The 27,480-nt window shown below is 37.4% G+C and overlaps 1 protein-coding gene across 6 annotated transcripts; it reads right to left on the reverse strand.

Moving 5' to 3' along the window:
- SLC35B3 (solute carrier family 35 member B3) lies at positions 1 to 24,765 on the reverse strand. Of its 6 annotated transcripts, XM_080340015.1 has the most exons (11): positions 24,568 to 24,607; positions 23,289 to 23,390; positions 19,531 to 19,809; positions 18,037 to 18,158; positions 15,926 to 16,080; positions 14,241 to 14,348; positions 9,361 to 9,458; positions 6,485 to 6,577; positions 5,950 to 6,061; positions 1,273 to 1,342; positions 1 to 156 (listed from the first exon to the last, which is right to left on the reverse strand). In XM_080340015.1, exons 2-11 carry the CDS (start codon positions 23,301 to 23,303, stop codon positions 6 to 8), a joined length of 1,203 nt encoding a protein of 400 aa, XP_080196141.1. In that variant the 5' UTR covers positions 23,304 to 23,390; positions 24,568 to 24,607; the 3' UTR covers positions 1 to 5. The 6 variants fall into 6 exon arrangements, with proteins under 6 accessions (XP_080196141.1, XP_080196143.1, XP_080196146.1 ...); XM_080340017.1 differs by lacking the exons at positions 23,289 to 23,390; positions 24,568 to 24,607 and adding an exon at positions 24,683 to 24,765; XM_080340020.1 differs by lacking the exons at positions 23,289 to 23,390; positions 24,568 to 24,607 and adding an exon at positions 24,301 to 24,414.
- Positions 24,766 to 27,480: the final 2,715 nt, after the last annotated feature.

Consider the following 27,480-nt stretch of genomic DNA (forward strand, 5'->3'; position numbering starts at 1 on the left):
ACTGTCTATACAGTTTGTGACAACGTCCTTGTTTTTCTTTCTTCCACACTTTTTTTCCAAAGACCATGTAGTGATGGCAGTTTGATTTTATCCATATTCTTACTGTAAACATTAAGAAATATGCCAAGGACAACCAGTAAACCTGACCACACGTACCTAAAGGGGAGGGAGAGAAGGAGAAAAAAGTTACTGTCAGTACTTTAACTGTGGTGATTACATACCAATATTTATGGATTAAATAAAAATAAAGCCCCTACGCTAAGGACAAAAACGTTTAAGGAAGAAAAAGCCAAAACAAAACACTAATTAGCGGAATCTTAGTAAGAATTTGCTTCAATATTTATTATTACTATCCTTCCACTTTTCCCATCCTGGCTGAAGAGCTTATTAAGGCGCATTTATAGTTAAAAAAATAACTAAACAGTAGATGTTCTTTCGCACATGAATAAAGTAGTCCCGAGGGGTTTTAATACTCTTTTCCTTTCTACAGTTATGAGAAATATAATCTCTATTACTAGTCCAAAACGTGTTCTCACTCAGTGCCTAATATCCATACTTCCCAATGTAAGCACATTTTTGTTTCCATTATTTTAAGCCTCAAGATTTTTTTGCTGGAGTAAATTCCATTTGGGCATGCAGCTGTAAGCTTTGTTCTCAAATCTCAAAGAAATTTATACATAGCAATAAAATGGAATACTATTTTGTTTCAAAACAGAAGCAATTAGGATCAATGTAACGACTTAGATGCATTTCTCGAAGCAAGCTCTTCCTTAAAATTAAAAAAGAGAAGAAATCCAAGCTCAAAAATCCTGCAATTTAATATGTCAAGATAATAGAAACTTGCAGTCATATAAAACGAATAGTTAAGAACTCAAACCTGAGCTCATAAAAGGGGAAACAATATTGTAATGGAGAAAATGCTTTCCTTTAGCTGAATCTTTCTCTACAGAGAAATTACCCAAACAATTTATTAAGTATCATAAGCAGTAGAGCTTATATAAGATTTTTCTTAAAGCTACTACTACTACTAATAAAAAGGCAACACATGGAATAACTTGTCTTCCAGTCCTTTAGAAAAAAAGGAAAATATTTTCTCTAGTATGATTAGCATCAAGACGCCAGTCAATGTTTACAGTAAATTGCCAATATTTGTAGAGGATATAAAATGAAAAGCATTTAAGCTTGTTGTTGTTATATTTTCATGATTAAGAAGACGACTTTTTTTTTTTTTATAAAATATATTAAAACCCATTTAAAATTATAAATACTTACTGGAATGTGAATGGCTTTGCAAAGAACAAAAAAGAAAGCACAATGGTCATTGCTTTTCTTCCTGTTGTTACTGCAGAGGAAAACAGATATTTACTTCTTTAAGAATGCAGTTACAGCAAAATGACATAATATAGCCTTCAATATTAGTAGATAACCTCATTAAGTGATAAAGTATCTGGTTAAAACGATGACCATCCTGTGCAAACACAGACTGCAGATGCCCCAGTCCAGTGCAAAACAGCACTAGAACCAGATGCTGTTTGAAACAAGCTCACTGCATCAGTGGTATCAGCTCCAGTCACAGTATCTGCAGCAGAGGAACTTCCAGGACAAGACTATTTAACTAATCAATTCACAATATCTTAAAGTAACAAACAATCCTTGTAAGTAACTAATGGTATAAGCTAATCTGTTAAAGCAGAAAGAAGTGGTATCACTATTTGGATACATCAAATCTCTTGCCATTTTCATCTCATGTTGTGACAGTTCAGTTGTGTTTTGGGCTTCATTTTTAAGCAGAATGGGATCAACATCTTGCCATTCTTTTGAAGATACTGAAAATTTACCTAACAGTGCAGAGAAACACAATTTTAGTTGGAAACCTAAGAGAGCAAGGATGTCCCACTTCAATGATTATGCATTAGGAAGTTTTCATCAAAACCATTAAGAGAAATTCTTCTATGTGTGTTCTTACCACTAGAAAGAATCGAGGTAATGAGGAGCATTGAGAACACAATCTGGTTACCTAGATGGAAGTAAACTATCTATTTGGGTTACTCTCCAATTGACTACAGCTCCAACAATTATTTGAACAATTTCAATGCTACCTTCTACAAACAAGAATACAGGGTTGCTAGCAAATTGTGTACTGGGAAACCTTTATAGTTTATCAGTGAAACAAAAAGGAGTAGAAGTTACAGAAAATGTTTTTTTTTAAAAGTAACAATGCAGTCAGGTGCACATGTGGTGCACGTGTTCAGCTATGAAGGTTAAGGGCCTGAGAAGGCTTACATGATAGTGCAGGCTTCTCACTTAAGAAAGATCCCAGTACAATTGTGTGCACCTAAAGAAAACTATGCTTTTTATTAAGAGAAAATAATTTTGCTTACCATTAAGTATTTTTTACTATCTCATATTGGAAAGCCTTACTTGTATAACTACGCCCACATTAGTCTTACTGCAATATACTGACAAAAGGAACCGATGACTACAGATGTATTTTCATGCTGTCATGGCTAGTAAAGCAAGCTTCATTCTCCCCAACCCTGCTGCACAAACATATATTTACTTAAATGCATGTTTTGTAGTGGAATAAATATGCTTCACCGTTGCTTCAACTGCCTCAATCTCAACTTCTTAGTAATAATTTTCTTTACATTTTTAGAAATTTATGTGCATCAAGTAAAATGATTTTCCATTACATGAAAAATTAAAGGAGAATGAAAAAGAAAATTGAGTTTTAATTAGAAAACAGTTTACAGATGAATAATTTAAAAAATGCTTAAATTACTTCAGTTGTTCTAATTACGATTATTTCTGTTCTTTCAAATCAGTTATTAATTAAAATATTTATGTAACCATTTCCTTCTAAATTAAGTGTCTTTTCTTCTTTTTCCCAATTAAGTCTGATAATTTCTCATTCTGCTAATAGAAATACAATTTTCATTAAACTCTTTCACCCCACTCCCCCCGCAAGAAGTGAGAGGATGGATGGGGGGTGGGAGGGACAGTAATGAATGTGGTGTTCTGCCAAGGCACAATAAACATTTTCACATTGCTACAGGCAAGACAGAAAGGGCTCCAGTGTTAGGACTGTCAAGGTCACGCATAACAAAACCTGGGAAAGGTTTGATATTCCACAACAATTTAAAACATTTTTTAAGCACAGTAAGACTTTTTTTTTTTTTAAGAGCTACTGTAGTACATGAACCAACCCTCTCATCTGGGCCAACTTCCATTCACAAGAAATACTGAACTTCGTTGAAACCAACCACGAAACAGAAGTGCTGCAGAGATAATAATTTATAGGAAAGCAGACCACGCAATCCTCAGGTCAGAAAACAACTGTCTGTATTTTCCTCTCCACTACTGTATATGAAGTAGAGCATCACCTGAGCGAAACCAGCTTTTAGGGGTAGAGGGAAGAGAGGAAAGTAGCTCCATGGCATCTTGCTACACATTTCCCCTGGGGTTCTTGTGACTACCATTTGTAGATTTAAGAAAGGGCAACCTGAGGAAGGAACAAGCCTGGTATAACTGTTCTTGACAGACTACTGTAACGGCTATAGAAAGGCTAGAGGAAGCTAAGCAGGCAGTGACTGACGTACGAAAAATACACTTGAGTTACATTTTATGTTTGGAAGCAACAATTTTCTACAGATAAACAATTTTATGTTCTACAGCAGTTGCATATAGTGAAGAGTAATAATTTAAGGCACAGCCTGAAAACAGGTGTATAGGAAGATGATGAAAAATGATCAAGTGTCAGACTTTTCCTTTAGTGTTAGATACATAAAAAATGTCAACATTACAATTAACTGTTGTTAAAAGAAACTGCGGGGTCATTTCCCCTTGTTCCAACAGTTGAGGATATTCTGATCTGTAAACACTCCAGTCATTTGGCTGTTTTAGGAACTCATAATAATACAGGTTAAAAGCATTTGCTTGTCTCACAAATACAGATGCAAGCCACAGTAAACTAGTACAAATAATTTCTGGGCCCCAATTTCTGTTGCATCTGTCTTACTAGTGATTCCTTTGATTTAACCATATACCGCTTTTTCCATTAAGGATCCTCAGCAAACTATCAACAGGCTCTGAACATACTTCCTTCTCTGAAGCTGTACAGTTGCCCTTCCACCTAGAATTTGTTCAGTTTTAACAGTTTTCATTGTTTTTAAGGCACACATCAGCCAATCTGTTACTAAAGATCAAGCCTAACCAGATAACATTATTTCCCAGAGCAGTGCTGAGACTCATTGTGCTCAGTGGCTTCCTCATTCAGAGAGGGCCAATATCAGCGAGTGGGATTTCAATCTGTCCACTTGATTTTTCCAGATGACTGACTGCTCAACATGAAGAATATGGCCTGTTGCACAAGGGATGAGAGCCAAGTCTGATATTCTATAAAGGTTGAAAATCTATAATGGTTGTGTCTGGCTCTTGATTCATGTCCTCCTTTTCTTCATCAATCTGGATACATACCTGGAACATGTCAGTGCAGATAGGTCTGATTGCATTTACTGCTAGGAAATTATTGTATTATTAGGTGAGAACAACTAATCACAGAAACTTTTTATTTGTACATGAACTATCAAAGGAGCAGACCAGATGGCATTTAGTGACTTTCTTAGCCTGGAGAGGATTCCAGTAACTTTTGACATACTTTAGGGACTTATAGTTTGGGTTGGAAAGGACCTTCAGAGGTCATCTAGTCTAACCCCCCTGCCATGAGCAGGGACATCTTCAACTACACCAGGTTGCTCAGAGCCCCATGCAGCCTGGCCTTGAATGTTTCCAGGGATGGGGCATCTACCATCTCTTTGGAGGATTCTGTGCCAGTGTTTTACCACTCTCATTGTAAAACATTTCTTCCTCATGTCCAGTCTGAATCTCCCCTCCTTTAGTTTAAAGCCATCACCCCTTATCCTATTGCAACAGGCTATGCTAAAAAGTCTGTCCCCATCTTCCTTATAGGTCCATTTTATTGTTCCACATTCATGTCTGGCTAGCAGACACATCAGTGAGTGGCCCAAATCTTTTCAACATATTACTGATCAGAGTTCTTTACATTTGTTTCCTTTGACAAGGCTGATACAGTCATATGCTGTACTAAGCATTTAACAGAAAGCATGACTGTTTCAATTTTTTGTCAGACAATTACGTCAGAAATCAGGAACAAATGAAAGACTATATAGTCTGCTTCTGTCCTTGATAGGCTTGTACCACTCCTGTGAATATAAAAGTTGCACTTTAGAGATAATCCAGCAGCTGTTACAAAGCCCATCAGAAGTTTGTTTAGTTCAAATCCTGACTTCCAAAACTAACGCACATTCCTTATTCTCTTCAGTTCAATAAAAAGAACTGATGAGACCATCACAAAAGTTAGAATTTGTCCCATTTGAGTTTATTCTGAACCGAGCCTGGAGTGCACATTTAACATTGCTACAGCAGCATTCCACCAAGAGTGTACGGACATGCAGAAGCTTTAGGAGAGTTCTTCATAGTTTTTCTAGTAATACCATTTGTTGGAAATCTCCAGAAATTCTGTGCTTAGAGACTAAGACACTGCCTACTACGGCTTACTGGAACATCCTTCCTTTTCCTTCCATGTTTCAAATAATACCTGTCTTTTCCTAGTACCCTGAATGTCAATTCTTCCAAGAATTTCCGGTTCTTCTGTTTTAGAACACTATTGTTTGTGCACTAACACAGGCTATGAGGACAAGATTACTTAAGAGGTTCTGCAAAGTTGAAACTGTGGCACAGCAAGGATCAGGAAACTCTCAAACATATACTACTGGAGAAGATCCATGCTACACAAACCACAATCAGGCAGCACAACCAACAGAAAAAAGCCAGAGTAAGAACAATTCTCCAGGGCTCTGTCCTAAATAATAAAATAGGATTACTTCATGTTTTTATACCAAAAGCAGTAAAGATATCATTTGTTCATACCTGTTACAGCCAGAAGGGCACCAAAGATTTTAATCAATGCTAGAACGAAGGATATGCCAAAATATCCAGTCAGAGAGAAAAGGAATGCATAACCATAAGTCTGAACTGGATGCTGCAACAACAACAAAAAAAAGCCTGTTAGGAAAATGTAAAACAAACCCCGAGGTACTGTAAAATAACATAAAAACACAGACTTTAATCAATTGCTTGAGCAATAATAAGCTGTTCAACAACGCATCCATGCAAAGATCCTTATTTAATTTTAGTTAAATAATGGAAAAATAATAATGAAATTATAAGCTCATAAGTCTGGTCCTGTGATTTTGGTCTGTTTTTTAAAACACCACCCTATTAAAACGTCACCCTATCTTATACATCAAAGACTGTAACAACTTGCTTAGTGTATGAATTATACACGTCAACCAGTTTACATGATGAAAATAACTTTGGAGAAGTGGTGGGATTTTCTAAACCACACAGCACAATGTTTTTCCAATGAGGTTTTTCATAAAACAAAGGAAATCTTTACACATACCTTTGAGCAAAATGTTACTGCAGGGCTTAATCCACTAGTGCACATTAATCCAAATAAAATATAAGCAAAACCTATTGAATAGGAATATAAAACCTAGAATAGTTTAAGAGAAAATAATTACCAGGTGAAATTACACAGAAGGACAAAATTAAATGCTTTCAAATGTTTGGCCCTATTAACAGGTTCAACTTCTCAGAGTTGAATTTGCAGTGTTTAAATATATTTCCACTAGGATTTCTATAGTAGCTGATGTGCAGTAAAAAAGTGCCCAAGTGTTCGCAACATCCTACCTACCCACAGCTACATTAAAAAAAGTTTTGTAAGCTAGTCCGTTAATAATATCCTGAGGTCAACAGTGACTGTGGTAAATCCTTCAAATTCAGGAATTCATAGCCTAAATAAAACTTCATGCAACTATACAATTAAATTGCTTGAATAATACACTAAACATATTTTGTTTTCTGCTACTCATCCTGAACAATACAGATCCACATTATATTAAATGTGCAAAGGGTTAGCACATAATCACTGTGCACTGCCAGAAAAAGTGTCAAAGAACTTTCATCTGTGCCACTTCACATACACGGCCCACCTGCGTTATGGTTATAGAATACAAGATTTTCATATATGAACAGCTCTGACCTAGTTCAGTACTCAGAACAGACTAAACTCAGCAAACAGGTCAGCTCTTAATTTTGTCTGTACCCTTATATAACTCACAGCTTCATACAAAAGCAACTTAAGAATTTCATCCTATCTTTCCCCATGCAGAGGCATCATCAGAAGCTGGGACTGCCCATCCATCCATTCATCCTCCCATGCAGTAGGAGGCATTCAGCTGTTTGGGCAACTTTTAGTGGCCTTTTCTTGTGAAAAAAAGGGAGACAGTGAACAACTCTACAGATTGCCAGCTAGAATACGCTGATTTACTACACTTTCAAAACTTGATGTTAATTACACGCATACATCTTTTCACATGAGTTTCATGAATTCTTTTCTTGTTATACTATCTCAGCTATTCGTAATAATAAATCTATAAACAATCAATAACAATGCCGTAAGACAAAAGAACCTTATCACTGCTCCGCAATACTGAAGTATGGATATACATTTCAAGAGCAGAACTGCTTTCAACCACTTAAAAACCAATTATCTGATCTCCAGAGCACTTATTTTACAGTGTTTATACACACACAAGTTAGTTCTTCACTTGCATCTCCATCCGGCTTTTCTCCCAAATTACCCAAAGACCTCACTTTTCACAACCAGGAACAAGCATCATGTTGCTAGTTCCCCGTTAGGCAGAAAGATATAAGTCACTTCCTTAGAATCACACACAAGGCAAAGTCAGGTATAAATTTACAGAGCAGTGGTTACTATTTCAGCTACAATACATCCTTTCTCTTTTTATAACTGCTTAATCCAAGGCAAGCTCCAAATTTGGCCACAAAACAGAGAACCTGTGGGTGACAGGTTCCTTTACTATTCAACTTGCTTTCCAGATCACTGTTACCATCATCTCCAACTCAGAAGACCTCTTAAATTTTCATGCATGGTCTCAGGTTGAGAAAAGTTATTTCTGAAATTCTGCTTGTATTCTGCACTGAATTCTCCAAACAAAATCTTGGAGTGTCATCTCTAGGCCTCAAACAAAACCTTTATATCCTTAATCACCAGACTGATTCTCTACAAGTAGTATGAGTATACAATATGAAGACCAACATTTGTCAGACTAAGGCAGAGTAAAAAGCAAAGTTCTGCAGACAACACATGCATTGCAGGTAAGGCACTTAACAACTGTCAGCTGGCAAGATGCAAAGTGGGCAAGAAAACAGTTACAGATTGTACTTCGTTTTGGATTTCAGAGATTACAGCTATAGAAGGTTATGGTGGGTTAGGTGAGATCTCTGCCTCTGGCAGCAGTCAGCAGTGAATACTAAGAAAAAGTACAAAAATCAAAGCCAAGAATACAGTGACCCTTTTCAGGTATATTCTTCCACTTGCCAGAAACGTACAACTCAAAGTTCTTCAGCCAACCTAAATCCCTTTCAGCCAAAAACGAAGCTTCTTTATAACTGATTTTCTCTCTATTTATAAAGCTCATAAATGAGAAACTAGATTTTCTAGTTAAATGTCAAATATATGCCAAATATGCAAATCAAATTTCAATAGTTTTTTTACTTGTGTCATATTCAGATGTCTGTTATAATAAAAATATTTTCTTGTATTTACTCAATTTTAGAGAAGAAGATGCCAAGGCCAAACTCAAGTTTTGTCTAAAAAGAAAAAAAGTCAGGCCATACAAACAGCTAATCCACATTCCAAATGAGTATATAAAAAATAGTGAGCAAGACTTTTTCCAAATCATGTATTTCACTGAATCAGGAACACACATATTCACCCATTCTGAAAGCCAGTTTTACTGATTTCAAAAACTTAGAAAAAAGGCTGCCTCTCACATGCTAGCACACTCCAGAATCAGAGGTCTAGCAAAGTAAGAAAAGCCATGTCTTCCATGTAATACATGCTTATATATACCAGAAGAACAGTATATATTTTTCAGAGATTAAGTGCATAATCATACAGAAAATACTGTTGATTTCAGGTCTGCAGGATAGACACTGTTGCTAGAAATAAGTGGGTTTGTAGCTGCAAAATGCATTTGAAGTTGCACACAGAAAGTAGCACCACAAAAGGTTGAAAACCAAAAAAAAAGCCACCAAAAGCTCCCAAAGAAACAGAAACCCCCAAGCATAGTACACCAAGAGCCTTTCTTTACATATGCAAGAGAAAAGCAGATTAAGTCTCATGTTTTGCCATTGTGTACCTTGTCTAAAAATAACGTGTTCTTTTAAAATTGCAAATCTGGTATTTACCATTTCTGAATTAGAACCATTGTGCAACTTCATAGCTTTTTCCTGTACATTTCCTATAACTGCATCTGCGCAGAGGGCAAGGGATATTAGGACCACACCTAATATAAGAAAACAAACAAACAAAAACCTGTTCAGAATATTTATCAACAAAGCAGAGTAGTGATGAAAACCACTCTGTACTTATCCTGAAAAAAATTAAAAATCTCAGGAATAGAAAAATAATAATAAAACCCCCTCGATATCATATTCTACATGTCAGAAAAAGTTATTTCATTATATCACTATAAAGCATTGACGACACCCACTCCCTCCACCAGTCAAGCCCCAAGCTCTGCGTGTCTCTAAGCTTGACAGGAGCATCTGGACACTGCTATAAAGAAGCTCGCTGGAGTTTTGCAGTAACAAGAGTGAAAGAATGTCAACTGCATTTACTGAGGTATTTTTAATGAAGATAAATAATCAGAGAACATACTCTTTTGAGTAGTTAATCTTAGATTATTTTTCCTGACAGAGGCAAATAGAAATGTTAGCTGTAATTACAAAACAAATGCAAGAGGATTCACAGTGGAAATATTCCATTGTTGAAATACTAATTTCAAAGAACTATAGTTCAGGTACAAAGCCCATGATTTCAGGTTACCATATTTGTTCACTACACCGTCAATAATGTAATCAGCTTTCCAATAACAAAAGTTAATAACTCTTTATCCATGCCAGTTACAATTCATTTACCAACCTCCAAACTCCGATTCTTTCATGACTGTAGCAACTGTTGTATTTAATTTTGCAAAAGGTAAAAATTAATGACTCACACAGGTTGAAATACCAGTTCTCCTAAGTATATAACATTACAAATGATATCAGTCATCAAAATCATATTTACTGTCTGCTCTATTCTTGGCTCCTTGAAACATCCTAAGTTTCAGAGAAGAATGAGGAATGGAAGACTAGAAACAAGCAGTGTTACTTTTTCTTAATATTATGTTCTTACTATCAGAGGCCTCAAAATAGGCATTCTGACAGGCCAAATGGAGTATAACCTCCTGACAGAGAAAAAAAATCCCAGCTCCTAGGATTTTCAGAATTGAAAGATTTAACATTTTTAAGACCAATGAAATTTAAGGTGGCATCTCCTTGGCCAGCTTCTGGATATATGGAAACTTCCAAACCAGTGTCTTTAGTTTGGGAACCATTTCCTTTCCCAGGCTAGGGAAGGGAACAAAAAAAAAAGGCTCTTCATTATCCAAAGATATCAGGCATAGGAAAAGGTGGGAGTCAATGGAAATGATATGATAACTTGAATAATATTGGTTATGCTATGAACTACAGTAGATAAATTAACTCCATGGATTCAGCTCTGGTCCAAAAGTATAAGAACACCTCCAGCTCAGCAATAGCCTTGCTGCAGATCACTTCTGTAAAGCGACTGAGTGCATCTTCACCTGCATTCTTAATCATGCTGGAACACCAGCAGCACTTAATGGCCCAGGCACACCACTGGACAGATACATGGGCTCAGCACTAGATGGAGATGAAAAGGTTACCTGTAATCTAAGCATGCATGGAAAGTAGAAATGTATGGACTAAACACATGTTAATATTACATACATACACAGTTTGGAGTATGAGTAGAATTGTTCCACTCACTGTTACAGCAATGCACCTGCCAAGCAGCAGCAGCAAAACAATGAACAAAGCCAGTAATGCTATGTAGTATGTAAAGCACAAGTAATAATGGTTGGAAGAACTGGTCCTAAATTAGTTCTGAAAGAAATTAAACCTAGAGGTCTTGCACCAGCAGACTTGATTGAAACACTACATTATATTGTATTTTACGCTATTAATGTGATGCTTGAAGTCATTAAAATATTAACACTACTTACACTTTTATAAGCTATTGGATATTTACGCAAGTTCCTCAACAATACATTCTCGCATTTGCAATCCCCACCATGCAAATGTGTTAAATTGAGTCGTTTGGAGTTTACCTGCCCATTAAGACCTCTTTAATACTCCACATGGTGTGAACTGTGGAGTTGTCCTATGCAGGGACAGAAGCTGGACTTCATGATCCTTGTGGGTCCCTTCCAACTCAGCACATTCTATGATTCTATGATTTTAAAAGTATTCCATACATAAGATTAGAAGACACAGTAGAGGCAGCTAATGAAGTTTTATAATATCATCTTAATAATACTGAAGCTAAGAACAAAACACCTCAGCCTGCAAAAGTCTAAACTGTACCTGTATAAACATTGTGGGGTGGTGGATTTTTCATGGAATTGATACGTTCACTGTGTCCTCACTGAAAATGGTTAATTCCCACTTACACCTGTAATGCCAGAGCAGTGGAAGCTCCTGTCCCACCAACATTTCAAGACTGTCTCCTTCTGGTTTCTCTTTTGGAAGTCCTGTATCTAGTACTCACAACTGTTTAGGATATCTACTACTACCTCTCCAGTTTGATAACACTAGGAGATACTTGGAGCTCTTGGCACCAACTCCATCTTGAAGAGTATACCTCTTCCTTAATTACAAATATGTACCTGTTCTGGCAGAAGAGTTCTGTTTTCTTGGCTGATCTCTTTCATGTGTAAACAAAATCTCGGTAGATTCCTTTTTTGGCCTAGTAATACTGAGATCAGATTTCAATAGCAGGGAAGAAAAAACAAACAAACAAACAAAAAACAAAAACAAAACAAAACAAAAAAATAAAAGGACTTGTAAAACTGTTCATCCAGATAATATTTCACGTCTGCTCATGCTCCATTTTCAGTATTTGCATCAGACAACAAAGATTATGTGTTTTGTTTAACTTCACAGCACAGTTTCACTCACAAGAGTGAAATGTAAACAGCTTGTTCTTAACAAGTTAGTAGAAGTTCTATGACTTTATGCTACAATCATACTAGCTTGTGTAGCAACAATTCTGCATAAAAGTTCATAAAACAGTGGAACAAAGTCAGTAATTTAGGGTGCAGTAAGTAGGCAGTAACATAAAACGGCAACTTTAGAAAACAGTAATTTAATTTGCTGCTTACGTTTTTGAAAGTTTTAGTATCCTTAAATACTTTGTCATTATTTGAAGATACTCTATGAAATTCAAAATTAAATTGTGCCTCCCTGCTTTCAGTTCTTATTATGTGATTTACATAATGAAGCGTAATTATTCAAAAGAATATGCCATTTTGCATTTTGCCATTCTTATAACTGTTTTTTCACTTCAGCAGCTACATTTTTTTGTGACACCAAAAATCAGTACATTTCCTGAAGGAAGGGACCATCTGTCTCCATAATTCATCCAAGAAAAGGAAAAACTCCACCTTTCTCATTATAAAAACTTTCTTCTGGTTAAATTAAGTGACATGGGAATAAAACACATCAGGTAATAGGGAACAGAAAAATATAGAAAGAACCTTCTCAGGTGAGCAAGATAATTTTGAATCACCTTCCTAAAGGCACATCCAGACTTGATCCAGATTTGAATTCTAGTTCTATATTCTATTTTCCCATAACTAAATTCCTCCAAATGGTAGTGTTCTACTCATCAATATATACAGACTTGAAGTGTTCAAAATAAATTAACAATGAAAGACAATCCTGTTTATTCTCTGAAGACATTTAAAGTTTTTATCTTGTGTTTTGCACATCTTTGAGGGCATCAGGACTTTGCTACACTTGCTGCACTTCACCTTACCCCATTCAGGCAATCAATCAACTTTCCAAATCTTTTCAGAATCGAGCCATAACACATGTTTAAAACAATTCAATTTTTATAAAAGGAATATATTAACATCTGAATGCACTTACAGGCCATAGTAAAAAATAGCTGTACAGGTAAGACATATCCATCTATCAGAATTACAAGCATACAAACATTAGACTGTACTCAAAATACATTTATTTTCAAGTAGCCACTCACACCACACATAAACACATTAAATGCACAGCAGGTTATAGAATTCGCAAACATTTGTAATTTCTCCCACTACCATTAGCACTAAAATTACATTAAAAGGCATAAGAATTAATTTATGAGCAAAAGATACATACAGTTTAGACAACATCAAAAACTGACCACTACTAACACTAGATGAAATAATATTTCGTGAGGACAAGAAGTCTTCTCCTTAAAACCAAGAATTTATTATTTTTAGGAACAAAAGCTATAAATCCGTGCCTCCACTATTAAGAAATAAAGATTTCACACAGAACCTCTGTCATAACAATTGTTGTAACTCATCTCAAAATTTCAAAAGCAGAATACATTAAAAGTTGAATATTCAAAAGTTTCAATGTTCATTATTAATCCAAACATCGGCCAAGTAAATAACATGGGTTTTATGAATAAGCAATTCTTACTTTTCATTGAGAAAGAAATTCAACCCAAGCAGGTTAAAATCTCTTCTTTGCTTCTGATACAGTTAGAAGGTGGGCATTCCAACTAAGAACTACAGCAAATCTGACTGAGACCATCAATTATTATAAAGTAAATGGTTCAGAAATGGAAAAAAAGACTTAAAGGTTTAACTAGAAAAGACAGCGAAACTTTTGAAGTTTTCAAATATTCAAACTGAATTTTATCATATTTATTTAAATATATCTACTGGGAACTAAGTATTTCTTGAGAACAAGCATGAGACATTTCAAGCTAAAGGATGGAATTTCCAGAAATTTTAAGAACCTAAAAACTAACACTTAGAAGAAAAGACCTCTTCTGCCACAGATATAGTTCTGTCAGTGCAAAGCTACAATGAAACCTGCATTATCTGTATGATACCTGAAGGCACTTCACCAAGAACTCTCAGAACTTCTATGGAACCCTTATTGCAGGAAAAAACAAGCATTTTGTTAAACTCTAAAATATAGTATTTCTTTACCTGTCAAGTTGAAGTTTGGTGCAACTGTGCTGTCAGCTAAAGTAAACCAGATTAATCCAAGACTCATACATAGGGCAGCAGACACATCGGCAATATTATAACGTTTTCCTACAAAAGCAATGCAAAGAACACGAACAGACTGTTAACACTCTCAGAATTCCATGTTTATCCTGCTTAGCAAACTAGAAGGCAAAGGAAAAAACAGTTCCAACATCATTCCTTTACTTCAGTAGGAGACTTAATTCTCTGGCCTTTCAATGATTGGAGTATTTTCTCTACAACAGCAGTTCCTGACATGGAAAAGGACCTTAACAGATACTGATGTGATTCTTGTGGTCAGTTTTAGGGTTACTCCTAATGACATAAAGCACATTTTCAATGCCATGAAGCACATCTGCCTCGACAAAGCACCACCTCAGCAACTTCAGGACAGCTTAGATGTTTTCTTAAGATTTTCCTCTCATGCAAAACATTTTGGCTGCCTTTATTGATTAGAGAGAAGCCATTTCCAAACACTTACAGGTGATTTGGGTACTTTTAGAACCCTGCATTGTCCCTTAGTTTGGGAGAGATGAAACATAGAGGTGGGTGGAGAAAGAAATATTAATAGAGTAGGGAAATGAAAAGGCAGGAGTTACTATATCTTGTTTGAAATAACATACTCCTTTCCCAGAAGCTATACATCAAACATAAGCTTCCAAGGCAACATTTCTTAACTGAAAATTTTAACTGAAAATTTTTAAAAATAATAAAAAACAATAATCACAGTTTCTGAGAATACAGTACTACTATGACACAATATAAAGTTTCATAAGGTTTTAAGTTAATGCCAGTCTCTCAGTATTAAAATGATACAAAATGACTGAATAAAAGGTACATACGGTGCACACATGGCCATATGTAAACCTGTAACCTCTAAGTCTTCAGCTTCATGTTAGAACTAGAAAGCTAGAATTAACCACAGGTGCAGAAATATATAATTGTAGATTCTACTTCATAACACTTGCCCATGTGGAGCTTTACTGATTTAATGAATCCTTGTGTATTCAACAAAGAGAAACTTTTATAATATAGATAAGTCTTCCAAATCCAGAAATACTAAAGCATGTTTATTCACCTAACTATAGTCTTTACACATTGTCCTCCAGATCCCTTTTTCTGTTCTTGGAATTTGAACTATGATTTTTAGGACAAACCAAAGACATGTAAAACCAAGTGTATTTCTGATTGATCATTCAATAAAAAATTTGGAATTTTAATTAGGAAATTAGGAATCAAGCTTTTCAAGCAAGAAAAGTAAGGGATTTCTTCATGAGTCATGGCTGGATTTTTTTTTTCCATTTCAAGTTTTCCATTTCGGTATTGAAAATGTTTCATTCATGAATTGATTTTGTTTAGAAAACAAAGTTGCATTACTTAAAAATTTAGAAAGCCTGCATAAAAATGAAGTTTGCAAGCAAGCTGTATAACTTATTTTTCCCCACATTTTCTGTTCATCTAATTGCGTTTGTACATTTTTAGAGAAGCTGCTTCAGAAATTCATGTTTTTCCTTCTATTGGAAAAATACTACCTATCCCTCTCTATCGAAGAACTTCAGTGGAATTTAACAAATACAGGATTCCATACATGACTGTTTCCCAAAGAAACGACAGAAAAATCATCTAATAGCAGGACTAACACTTACCTTGTATAAAAACCCCACCTATCATAACTGGAATCAGCTTACAGCACTTGAAGATGACTTGAGTAGGGTAATTCAGGTATCCTAAAGAGGTATTTGACAAACCCATAGTTCCCACTGTTAGAAACGCTATTATCATGTAGGTTTTGCCAGGAATTCTGAAAAATATAAGTGTACAAATCTTGGTATTACAGATTCATCTAGAGGAGATTTAGCTTGAAAAATTTATAAAAAGGAGTATATTTGTAATGCAACTTGACTATCTTTCCTATTGAATTTCATTCCTTAAGAGAAATTTTAAAACGTACATAAATGACTGATTCCAAATTTCACATATTTCAAATACTGCTAATAAACGGCATTCAAATATAAGACAATAAAAACTTCATGGCTCATGAAGTATTCAAGCAGTAATTCTTTAACCTCCTTCTGAGAAGGTATATTATTTACAGAAGAATCAAGACAAAGGCTTCAGATAATTTGTCAAATGAAACACTGAAGCTTGGTATACCAAAATATCCTGAATCTTAGTCCTGTCATGGTCATTGTGTCAATTTTTTTGGTTAAGTTTTCACAGAAGCAGTGATATTTTTAGAATGAAGAAAGCTGAAAGAAGGACCATTGTTTTATAAAACTCAATACAACTAAGAAAGAAGCGATTCAAGTATCATGAACAGAGGGGACTGTTGAACATTTTCAGGTGTACTTTTTGCAAGTTGACGAAATTATCATCTGACAACAGATGATCTAACAGTAATTTTTAGCAATTGTTGTGCTCACTTTGTGGTTTTTTTTACAGTTATTGTTGTGCATATGTTCAGGTATTTTTATGCATACTCAGAGCCAAATTAAGCAACATAAGGAGATGTTTTGTTGTAACCCTGTTTTACCCGGAACTCATTAAGTGATGTAGGCATATCTGAGGCATGCATGAGAAATTTAAGAAACAGAGAATTCAGCATAAAAATTAAGAAATAAATTTTTGGCATCCACAAGAAGATGTCTAGGTTATCAAAAGTAAAATTTCAAATATATTTGAGATCTAGATTTCCAACATAGCTTACCTACAGAGTCATGCTCTGCAAGCATTAGCAACTATTTGGTAATCAAAACCTAAATATTAGTTACAGAACACTCAAAAGGTAACTACGCAATATTATCTGATGTATAATGACTCAAAAAGTCAGATAACTTGAAATACAAGCTGTCAATGTTTAAAATAGAAAAGATTAATTTATCAAAGTTACATTGTTTGGCTACAAAATAATTCTGTTACCTAAAATCAGTATATGCAAAATCAGCCAAGGCTGACTACAGGTAAGGAAAACTAGGTATGCTCAACTAGGACAGAATGCTGTAAAGCAATTTTAAAATTCATGTACAACATGACAGCCTCTATCCAAGCTTCCAGAGAAACTCAGTATACAATTTGCAGAGGCTATAGTTGGGCAAAAAGGCACAGAATGGCCACATCAAGTAATATCAACTGTCCCATACCCATAGGATTCAAGACAGCAAGAATCTCCTTGGTCAACTGCAATGAAAACACTGTGGCAGTGTGTTACAAGTGCTATCAAATTCTGTGGCAGGGTGTTACAAGTGCTATCTTAAATGAAAAAATGCAGAACATAAGCACATCCTTTGAAGCAAACCTACACAGTCGCATGGCAGAGCAGACCTCTGACACTCTCCAAGATGCACAGGGTGCCAAAGGAACCTCTTAGTGAGGAGGTGCCAAGGTTCAAACAAAAAGGTATTCAGTGGCAGACGGCTTCACATGCTGTGAAGTGCTGTTGGCCCCATTCTAGACACGATAATCCCAAGCAACACATACATGAGTCAGTTTGTATCGGTTACCTTAATGGTAGAATATGCTCTCTAAGTGAGACAAAGTGACAGTAGAGACAAGAAGACTACTTACAGGTCTGAAATCTAAGTGGGTGCTTATAAAACATTTTCTAACATTGCCCAGTAAATTCACCTTATTTTAACTACAGAACTGCTACCAATCCTTCACAGTAGTCATGTTCAAACAACGCAGGTTAAATTTACCATAAATATTAAAAGCTTCTAACTTGATGGGCAGTAGGTAAAATGCTTGGAAAAATACATACCTTCTCCTCTTGTCCTGAATCAACTGCAATTCTATTAGTCCAAAAATAGAATAAAATCCAAATTGCACTAAAGTGAGGTACCAACCAAAAGGTTTAAAACCTTCCACTGAAAATATCAATTCCTATAAAAACAAAAAAACACCAAGGTCACATATAGACACTGAAATATTGAATCAAATCAAAATCAAGGGGTTTTTTTCTTCACGTACATGCAAGTCTAGCCTTTGCAGCTGCTGCATATTAAGTAGAATTTACCTGCCATGCATAACTTGCAAAGTATTGAAAAAGAGAATTTAGGTTCTCTAAACTGCAATGAGAAAATTTACTGTTGGTGTAAATCCACTGAAATTAATGGAACGATTAATCAGGAGGAATACCTTTGATCCATTAGTCTTTATCTCAAATTATAGATCATTTCCTGTCTGCTTTTCAGTTGGTTTTCAGTTCATTTACTTCAGTAGACAGTTTTTATCCAAAATTTATAAATAGCTCACAATAAATTTAATACAAACTTTCTCTAAAAGACACATTTACTGTTAATTTTAATCTCTTAGGAATGTGCACCTAATATTTTGAGTGTCCATATTAAATGGCACTTGTGAGCTTGTAAATTTGCAGGCTGTAAGAAGATTTAAAGCCAGAGCAATTCATTATGGAAAATACATGTGCTGCATAAAGAATAAGGCAGATGTGTCAGTTATAGAAACAAAAGGCTGCCTCATATTTTGCTTTTTGAGATTCTGCATTCAATTACTGATAACTGTCTAACTCTTTGGAAGTAACTTCATTTTAACAAAATTCTCAGCTGGTTTTGAAAACTGCATTGGAAACGTGGTGATTTTCAATTACCAATGTTTAAAATCACTGCTTTATTGAGAAGAGTCCATGAACTTAAACAAACAAACCAACCAACCAACCCCAAACAATGTCACAGAAATGAAGCTGCTCAAGATAAAAGAGAAAAGGCTAGGAGGAAGAGAAATGTTTGACTAAAACGGCATAGACATTATGCTTCTGATTAACAAGCAACCATAGTTCATGTTTCAGCTCGGTCCTGAAGGGAGAGCAGAGAGAACAGTAGACTACTATTACTGCACAGCACTCATGGAACTCAAGGAGATCTAAAGGTTTCAACATAAATGAAGACTTACATGTCAGTCTGTACAGTTCTACAATTTGTGTGTTTTCAGAAGACTATGAAATCACATTTAAAAAACACACATTCAAAACAATATTGAAAGATATATCTTGCACACAGACGTAAAAGATCCAGTTATGACAGTCCAACTGAATCAAACCCTGTAGGCAATTGAACTCTAACAGAATCTTGCATTGCATAATTACTTACTGCTCCTCAATTCTGAAAACTTGACTTTGCAATCAATATCTGATTTAAACATCTATACATATTAAAATACATACTATATTACTATGCTATTGAAAAAGACAAGGGGTAGGAAGAACTGGCCTAAGACCTAAGTTCATAGCATTTACCTGTAAATATCCATATATTAGATAAAACATAAAAACTCCAGAAACACAGATGAAAAACTGAGTAGGTTTGCTAAACTTGCTGAGATTCATGCCAAGAACTACAACATCATCTACTGATTTGATATGAGGTGACATAGTTTGAGATTTGGAAGGTACACTGATGGAAATGTATTTTCTTGATGAAGTGAATTTCAGATCCATGATTCCTAGTTCGCTGCATTCGGTGTTACTGTTATCTTCTTTCTGCTCTTCTCTTTCTGTGTGTCCTCTATCTGAAAGCTGAAAGAAATGCTAAAGTCAGATACGACATAACATATGCACTTCCAACAATAACAGTAGCCAAGTGATGTTTGTACGGAAAATATAAAGGTTTAAGAGTTTTGTTGGATTGTTTTTATTAGTAAATTTTATGTATCTTTTCTGATGTTCAAAGTTAACATCACTTTATATCAAAGGCAAACAACATTTTATGAACGCACTTTTGCTTCACGTGGGAAGTAGTATTCCTACATTCTACAAAACAGCCAAACAAACAAACCCCAAAACACCAGCCACTGAAAACCAGCTTCAGTTTGACAACAGCTCAAAGTAGCCCTCTTCTGCTAGTACTCAAAGGAGTGACAGTCTGGAAGAGAAGTGATCCCCATGATAAATCACAGTAAAAGAACTGGTATTGAAGCACTGTGGTTCTGTCTATACTTCATTTTCACAGTGAAATATACCAGACTAGTCCATTACAGGGGAAGCCTTGCTAAAAAGGACAGATTTGAGCCTACAATTGGTTACAAGTATTGAACTGGAAGAAGTTATGCCCTCATTCTCACATTTATTCACTACTTGTCACACACTTCTGAGGAAAAGAACATGAAGATGGAAACAAGAAGACTAAGAAGCCAGTCTCAGAAATTAGATTGATTATCTGAGGAGGTCTATGGTATGGCAATCCCTTTAATATTAGCCACATGCAGCCACTTCCACATGTAATAGAAAACAAAATTGGATAACTGAAGGCTGGAGAAGGAATTTAGCAGCTTAATACATTGACAGGCAAACAATTCTTATCTCCAGCTCAGCACAGAATACGATGTTTGATGCTTTGATTTTTTTTTCCTTTTCTCTTTTCAGCCTAAAGATAAACACACTGGTCAGTCAGTTGTCCCACGATTTTTAAGTGTAGGTCAGCCAGCAATCAGTAATTAAATTCTGTTTGTCTCAACTACTTAGTGGTTTGTTTTCCCTAACTCAAAAATACTTATCACACATGTATGAAAAACGCTTTTCCCACTGTATTTAAATGAAAAATATGCTAGTATATAAAAGCTACATCATGGTATAAACGTAGTAAATATAATCTACAGGGAAATTGGTAATTTACTATACAATATAAGAAATGACAAGTTTAGCTGAAAAAGAAGGATTAGCATAAATCTTGCCATGTGGTTATGTCCCCTTTTTTTGATACAACATAGTGTCAGGTTGGAACTAGATTCTTATTAAATTTCTGAAAGGACAGCTTGGGAACTATAATAGTAGTTTAGGGACTATATCAACTATTTGTGTTTAAATTCAGAGTCTGTCACTTGAAAACCAAAAAGCGAGAGATAGAAAGTTTACCTTTGTGGATTGTTAGTTAATCTCCAAATCAGGTAGCCACAAAAATGGAAAAATACAAAGTTTAAGTAGACTCTTTTCAGTAAAACCAGGAAAGTACCAATGTCATGCAATGATGCATTCGTGAGCTTTCATGTACAGTACACACAGAGTTCTGATCATCCTCAAAGACAGATTTGAAGAACAACTGTATAAAAGGTATGAGGATGGAAGAAGAGATTGTCTATCTTAAGAACTGAAATGAGATGGAAGTGTAATTTGTCCAGCATAGCAAAACCCTGACAAAAAGAAAACAGACTTGCTTTCAATAAAAGTATCACAGCAATTGCCATTAAGGAGCAAAAACAATTATAATTTTAAGGACAGTTGCATGGGAGCAAATGGACACAAAGTGATCATGAACCAGCTTTACTAGGAGCTACCTTTTCATCCCTAGACTACCTGTATTCTAAAGCAGCCTAAAAAAAAGGAAAGAAGGAACAACTGAACTGTTTTTAAAGTGGAGTTTATGAAAGCAATTATGTAAAGCTGTTAAGACTGAATGCGATGATTGAGCAGTCCCCTTCAGTCTTGCCTTTATAGCACTCCTCCATCATGTAAGAAGAGTAAAGATGCCTGCAGAAGATACTCGGTGATCCTTATTTGGTCACTAAACCAGGATATGAATTACTACTCTCCTCACAAGAGCTGCATGCAAAGTTAGCGTGCTCATCTTCAAGCCCAAGAAGCAAATCACCATGAAGGAACAACAGTGTATTTGGAAATCAGTCCAACACTGACATCTTAGCTGAACTTGTATTTTCACTGGTGCCTGTTCAGATCTTTCCTGTCCAGTGTGCACTTCCTCTTGCTGGGCACACAGCATTTGTTAATGTCACACTTTCTCAGTAGGAACAAGAGTTGCAGAAATGATCTGAGCCTCATTTTTCACCTAAGCTGAAACACAGAGAATGACATATGCCCAGCAGAAGACACAGCCATGTACTGTCATGTGTGCTTCCAGAGCCCAAAAATTAAGTGAATTGCATAATGCATAGTTTTGTACCTACAATTTCCACTCTATCCACTAATTTAGATATTATTTGTGTACCATCTGTGTAAGGATCAGAAAAAGTAGAGGGAAGAAGAAACAGTAACAAATGTATTGGGTCTTGCTGGGATGGAGTTAATTTTTTTCACAGCAGCTTGTATGGTGCGTGTTTTACATTTTTGACAAGAACAATGCCAAAAACATGTACTAATGTTTTAGTTATTGATGAGCGGAGCTTGTACAGCATCAAGGCCTTTTCTGTTTCTCCCTCTGCTCTCCCCCGCCTGCAGTGAACAGATTTGGGTGTGTGCAGAGGGGTGGGAAGGGGCAGGAGCAGACATATGACCCTATCTAACCTGAGATATTATATGCAATAAAGCATCATGCTCAGTAATAAAAAGGAAGAGGAGGAGGTCTAGGGAGGTTAGCGATCTTTTGCTCAGGAACTGGCTGGGCATCGGTCTACCTGTAGGAGGAGTGATTGCTTCTACATCACCTGTTTTGTTTTCTGTCTCTCTTTTTCTACTTCTTTCTACTTCTGCTCCACTTCTTAAACATTTTTTATCTTAAACTGTAAGTCTTCTTGCTTTTACTCTTCCTTTCCCCTCATCCCTCTTGGGGCAGGGGGAAAGCGAGCAAGCAGCTTTGTAGTCCTGAGCTACCTATCAACATTAACCTACACCATAATTAACACAATTTTCCAATTTTCAACTATTCATATTCAAAATATTTCCTCAGGAACACCACCAGTTTCTACAATCTGTCCCTTTAACGTCTTGCAGATTACTGAGTCTATTACGAAAGTAGTAAGAAACAACACTGATATCTCTATTCACACTCAAGGCCATCCATAAGAAGATAATGCCTAATAATTGTTTTTTCTCTATTACCTTCTAAAGGAAACAAACAAAAAAATTACCACATTCAAGAAACATTTCAAGGAATATTATTTAAAAACTGAAGAAACTGTAAATGTATGCATTCATTTGAAGCCCTCTTCATCAAGTAATTTCATTACCAACAGTGGCAGAATTCTTCTGAAGTCCACTGTGACTTCTCAAACTATCAAAAAATGTTATTTATATTCTCACCAAAATCTCTCAAGCAACTGATTCACCTTTTGAAGAAACATGCAGCAAAAATGTTTTATGAAGTGTCAGGCGGATTAAGAGCTGTCTTGATGTGTGTCAAATAGCATATTCCCCTTCTTTTTTTTTTCCTGTGTAAAAATGCAAACAACACATTCTTCAGATCAAAGACCTTTTTACTCCTTCTCCTTTGAAAAAAAAATCCCATGCAAAGCAAGATTTTAACCTAGAGCACAAGTAAAACAGAGTGGTTATTACATGAAAAAGAATCAAATAAACAAGTAACTAGAAAAGCAAAATTTCTTCAACCTCCAAAAAGTTCATGGCTTGTATCAGTCATGGAAGAAACACTATGGAAGTGCTGGAACTTCTTTATTTAACCCTGAAGAACATCTTTAAAGGCATCAGTATGGCAGAAACTAGCATATCAGCTCCCTCGTGAGACATGCAAGGCAAGTTCCATGTTAGCCCTTGCCAAGATTCATTTCCTTCAGAGCTGATACTACAAACACCTGGCAGCAGGACAGCAGCTGGTACAATAACAGGGATACTCTGAGTTACAAGGACGCAAAACTACATCTGTCAGAGACCTGAGCATATCCTTTGCTTGTTGGTACCTGGTTCCTGCCCCAAAAGCAAAAGAATGTCCTGAGTTGAAAGGGACTCACTAGGATCAAGTCCAACTCCTGTCACAGAAGCACAGAATTTCAGTTGGAAGAGACCCTCAGGATCATCAAGTCCAACAATACCCTAACTCCAGCACTAAACCACGTCCCTAAGAACCTCGTCTAAATGCCTTTTAAACACCTCCAGGGATGGTGACTCAATCACTTCTCTGGGCAGCATACGACAACCTGTCCCTGCATGTGACAACCCCACAGTTCACACCATGTGTCTGACAGCGTTGTATAGTTGCTTCTTGAATACTTTCAGGCTTATAAATCATAAATTACAAATATAATTATTAAAAGTAATGATAAAATTATAAATAATAATAGGGAAGGGAGGCAGAGACCAGCGCGACCCTTGAAGCTTCCTTACCGCATCTTCACCTGCGCCCAGCCCTCTGCCACCCGAGCTGCCGGGGGCTGGCTCACGCCACACCCCGAGGCCAGGGCAGACGTGGCTCTGCCTAAGCAGCTGCCCCGGCCAGGGCTGGGACAGAGGCTCCGGAGCCGCGACAGGCCGCCCTTCTCCACCCCTCTCCCCGGGAAATGAACCGTCTCGCTGCTCAGTGGCCCCGAGCGCTCATCGCGGCGAGATGGCGCCTCCTCCGCGCCCCGGGCCCCGGCCCCCTGCGCTCCTCACCGTGGCGGCCATGACCCCTAGTTGCGGGGTGACGCTTCGCAGGAAGCGACAGCGACCCCGCCCCCCCCCCCCACCCGACCCGGTGCGCGGGGGAGGAGCGGCCCCGCCCCCGTACCTGTTCGGTGGAGGGAGAGGGGAGGGGCACGGCGGCAGCGGCCAACCGGCCTCCTCCACCAACCGCCACTGCGCCCCGCCAGCTCTCTCCAGCCGGAAGTGGCGGCGAGGATGCCAGGGCTCGGCGCGAGCACCGAGCGCATCGAGAGAGCGCCGCTTACGCTCGGCATTCCGCTACTCGGCCTTGAGGCGGGTGGCGGCGTCTTCCAGCTCCCGCCTCTGCCTGGCGCCGGGGGGGGGGGAGGGCGGGGCCTCTTTATTGGGAACCGCCCGCCGCTCGGTGGGCAGCCCGAGCGCGGCGGGAGGGGGTCGGGTCTGAGGCTTCGCGGGGGTTTCTCAGCAGGTGCTTGGAGGCGGGCGCGGAGATAATCCCGCTATTTGCTGTCCTCCCCCTCCGGAACACAACCGAGGTGCTAGTGTCCCGCTGTGGGGAAGGACAGGGAACTGCTGGAGAGAGTCCAGTGCAGGGCAACAAAGATAATGAAGGGAGTGGAGCATCTCCCTGACGAGGGAAGGCTGAGGGAGCTGGGGCTCTTTAGCTTGGAGAAGACTGCGGGTGACCTTATTAATGTTTACAAATATGTATAGGGTGAGTGTCACGAGGATGGAGCCAGGCTCTTCTCGGTGACAACCAACGGTAGGACAAGCGGTAATGGGTTCAAGCTGGAATACAATACTTAAAAATGAGAAGAAGCTTCACAGTGAGGTGACAGAGCACTGGAACAGGCTGCCCAGGGAGGTTGTGGAGTCTTCTTCTCCAGAGACATTCAAAACCCGCCTGGACACCTTCCTGTGTAACCTCATCCAGGTGTTCCTGCTCCGGCAGGGGGATTGGACTAGATGATCTTTTGAGGTCCCTTCCAATCCCTCACATTCTGTGATTCTGTGTGTCCCGGGCGGCAGGAGCCACAGTCCCTCCGCTCGGGGTGCGCTGCGGAGGGAGCAGCGGGACAGGGGCGGGGCTAACGGCCGCCCGCTAACGGCCGCCCCGCGGGCAGGTGTGAGGGTGTGTCCGCCCCCGGCACGTGTCGGCAGCTGTGGGTCGGTCAGGCAGTGGGTGCCCTCATGCTCTGGGAAAGCCCTAGCGGCGAACAGTTGCGTTTTGCCTCCTGGTGAAACCGAAGTAGTTGGGAGTCCCGGAGAAGAGGTTCTGTTCCCAGGTTTGGCTAATGCTCTGCAAGTCTAATGTGAGTAGTAAATCAGCCACGTGAAGCTGCTGCCGTCATGAAGATCGCAAAAATGCGTTTTACTCTACAGGGAGGCTTTTTTTTTTTTTTGGTGGTCTATGTGAGGCTGCGGGAAGAAAATAATAAAAATATTTAATAACGACAAGAGAAAAGGTAAATGAGAGCAATAATGGCAAAATACATAGAGAACCTAATGGCCAAAAGAATCGGGTAAAATGCTTAGAAGTAGCTAAAGGCATTTTTGGGAAAATGCGTGAATTAAATGTAACTTGAAAATACATAAAATCTAGTTATTAATCCTATTAGGCTATAAAATGGCAGTGCTGTGTTTCTGATAACAATGTGCAGAAGTTTTTAACATTATACATAAATATATATTGTTCTGTAGCACTTGGAAAATTTGAGCTTTTATGTTTGCAGTGTTTTAAAAGTTTTCCTTTACCTTTTCAAATGCTAGTGTAGTAAATCAGTGTGTATTCTGGACAGTAGCAATGAGTGCACTAGCATTTAAAATAATATTTTTAAAGCATATTTGTTAAGTGACAAATGCCAAAAAGAAAGTGTGTGCTTCGAGTTGACATAAAAAAACTTGACTCCCGCCCCAAAACCTTTTAGCAAAATAGCTGTTTCTGAAAAGGAGACTCAGTGAGTGCTGAGGAGGAACACACTGGCAAATATGATTGTGATATTCCCTAATATTTGAGACTTTGCCATCGTATTGCTGTCTTATTATAACTCATCATCATTATTATTATTATTATTATTATTATCATTATTATTAAGAAATGTAGAAATTAAACTGCTTGTTTTCATCTCAGAGGGTCTCCTACCTATTTGTAAAAGAACATGCGTTTTGCCATTTGCAATGCATTTTCCTGTTAACCATATTCCACCATTCAAACTGGAGAAAGTTTAGAGCAGGGTGTATGCTGGAGAATGTTCTCTTTCAATAAAGCAGAAGAATGAACCACGAGTAGCATGTTTATTATTGATCTCACAGATGTTTTTGTAGTCTACAATATGAACGCGTATGGATTACTGGTAAAGCTGAAAAGCAAATTACATTTTCTTTTATCGTTTTTAAAAATGAAGTTAGGGCTTATGAAAGGTACTGGATCCAGGCTCTGGGGACTTCACTTCTCTTTTTATCTGGGAAACAGATATTGTACATCACAAGCAGGGGCAGTGGAAGTATTAAGGATCTCAAAGCTTTCTCATGCTGCCTGTCTCTACTTCTCCTTGACCAACTCAGGCTACCAATAGGGAAGCTTACTCTGTGTGCGAATTTAATCTTATGTCTTCTGGAATATATATGTGAAGATAAACAATAATGCTGTTGGCTGTAGTTTTATTGACAAGAACTTTTGTTCACTACAATCTAATGTAAAAATACCGTCTTCATATTAGGTTTTCTCAGCTTTGCTGTCTAGCCTAGGTTGTTTTCCAGCTTTTTGAATATGAGGATTTGTAATTTTTCAACTGTAAAATGATATGCCTGTGTCCATGGCCTATATAGTGGGTTGGGAATTAACCAGGACAAAGGTGTTATGCATTTCTTGTTTGTGAAATGGAACACAAATACTGAATATTTTTAAGAGGAACACATCTTACT

Source organism: Nesoenas mayeri (genome assembly GCF_963082525.1).
Source record: "Nesoenas mayeri genome assembly, chromosome: 2".
NCBI classification, from domain to species: Eukaryota; Metazoa; Chordata; class Aves; order Columbiformes; family Columbidae; genus Nesoenas; species Nesoenas mayeri.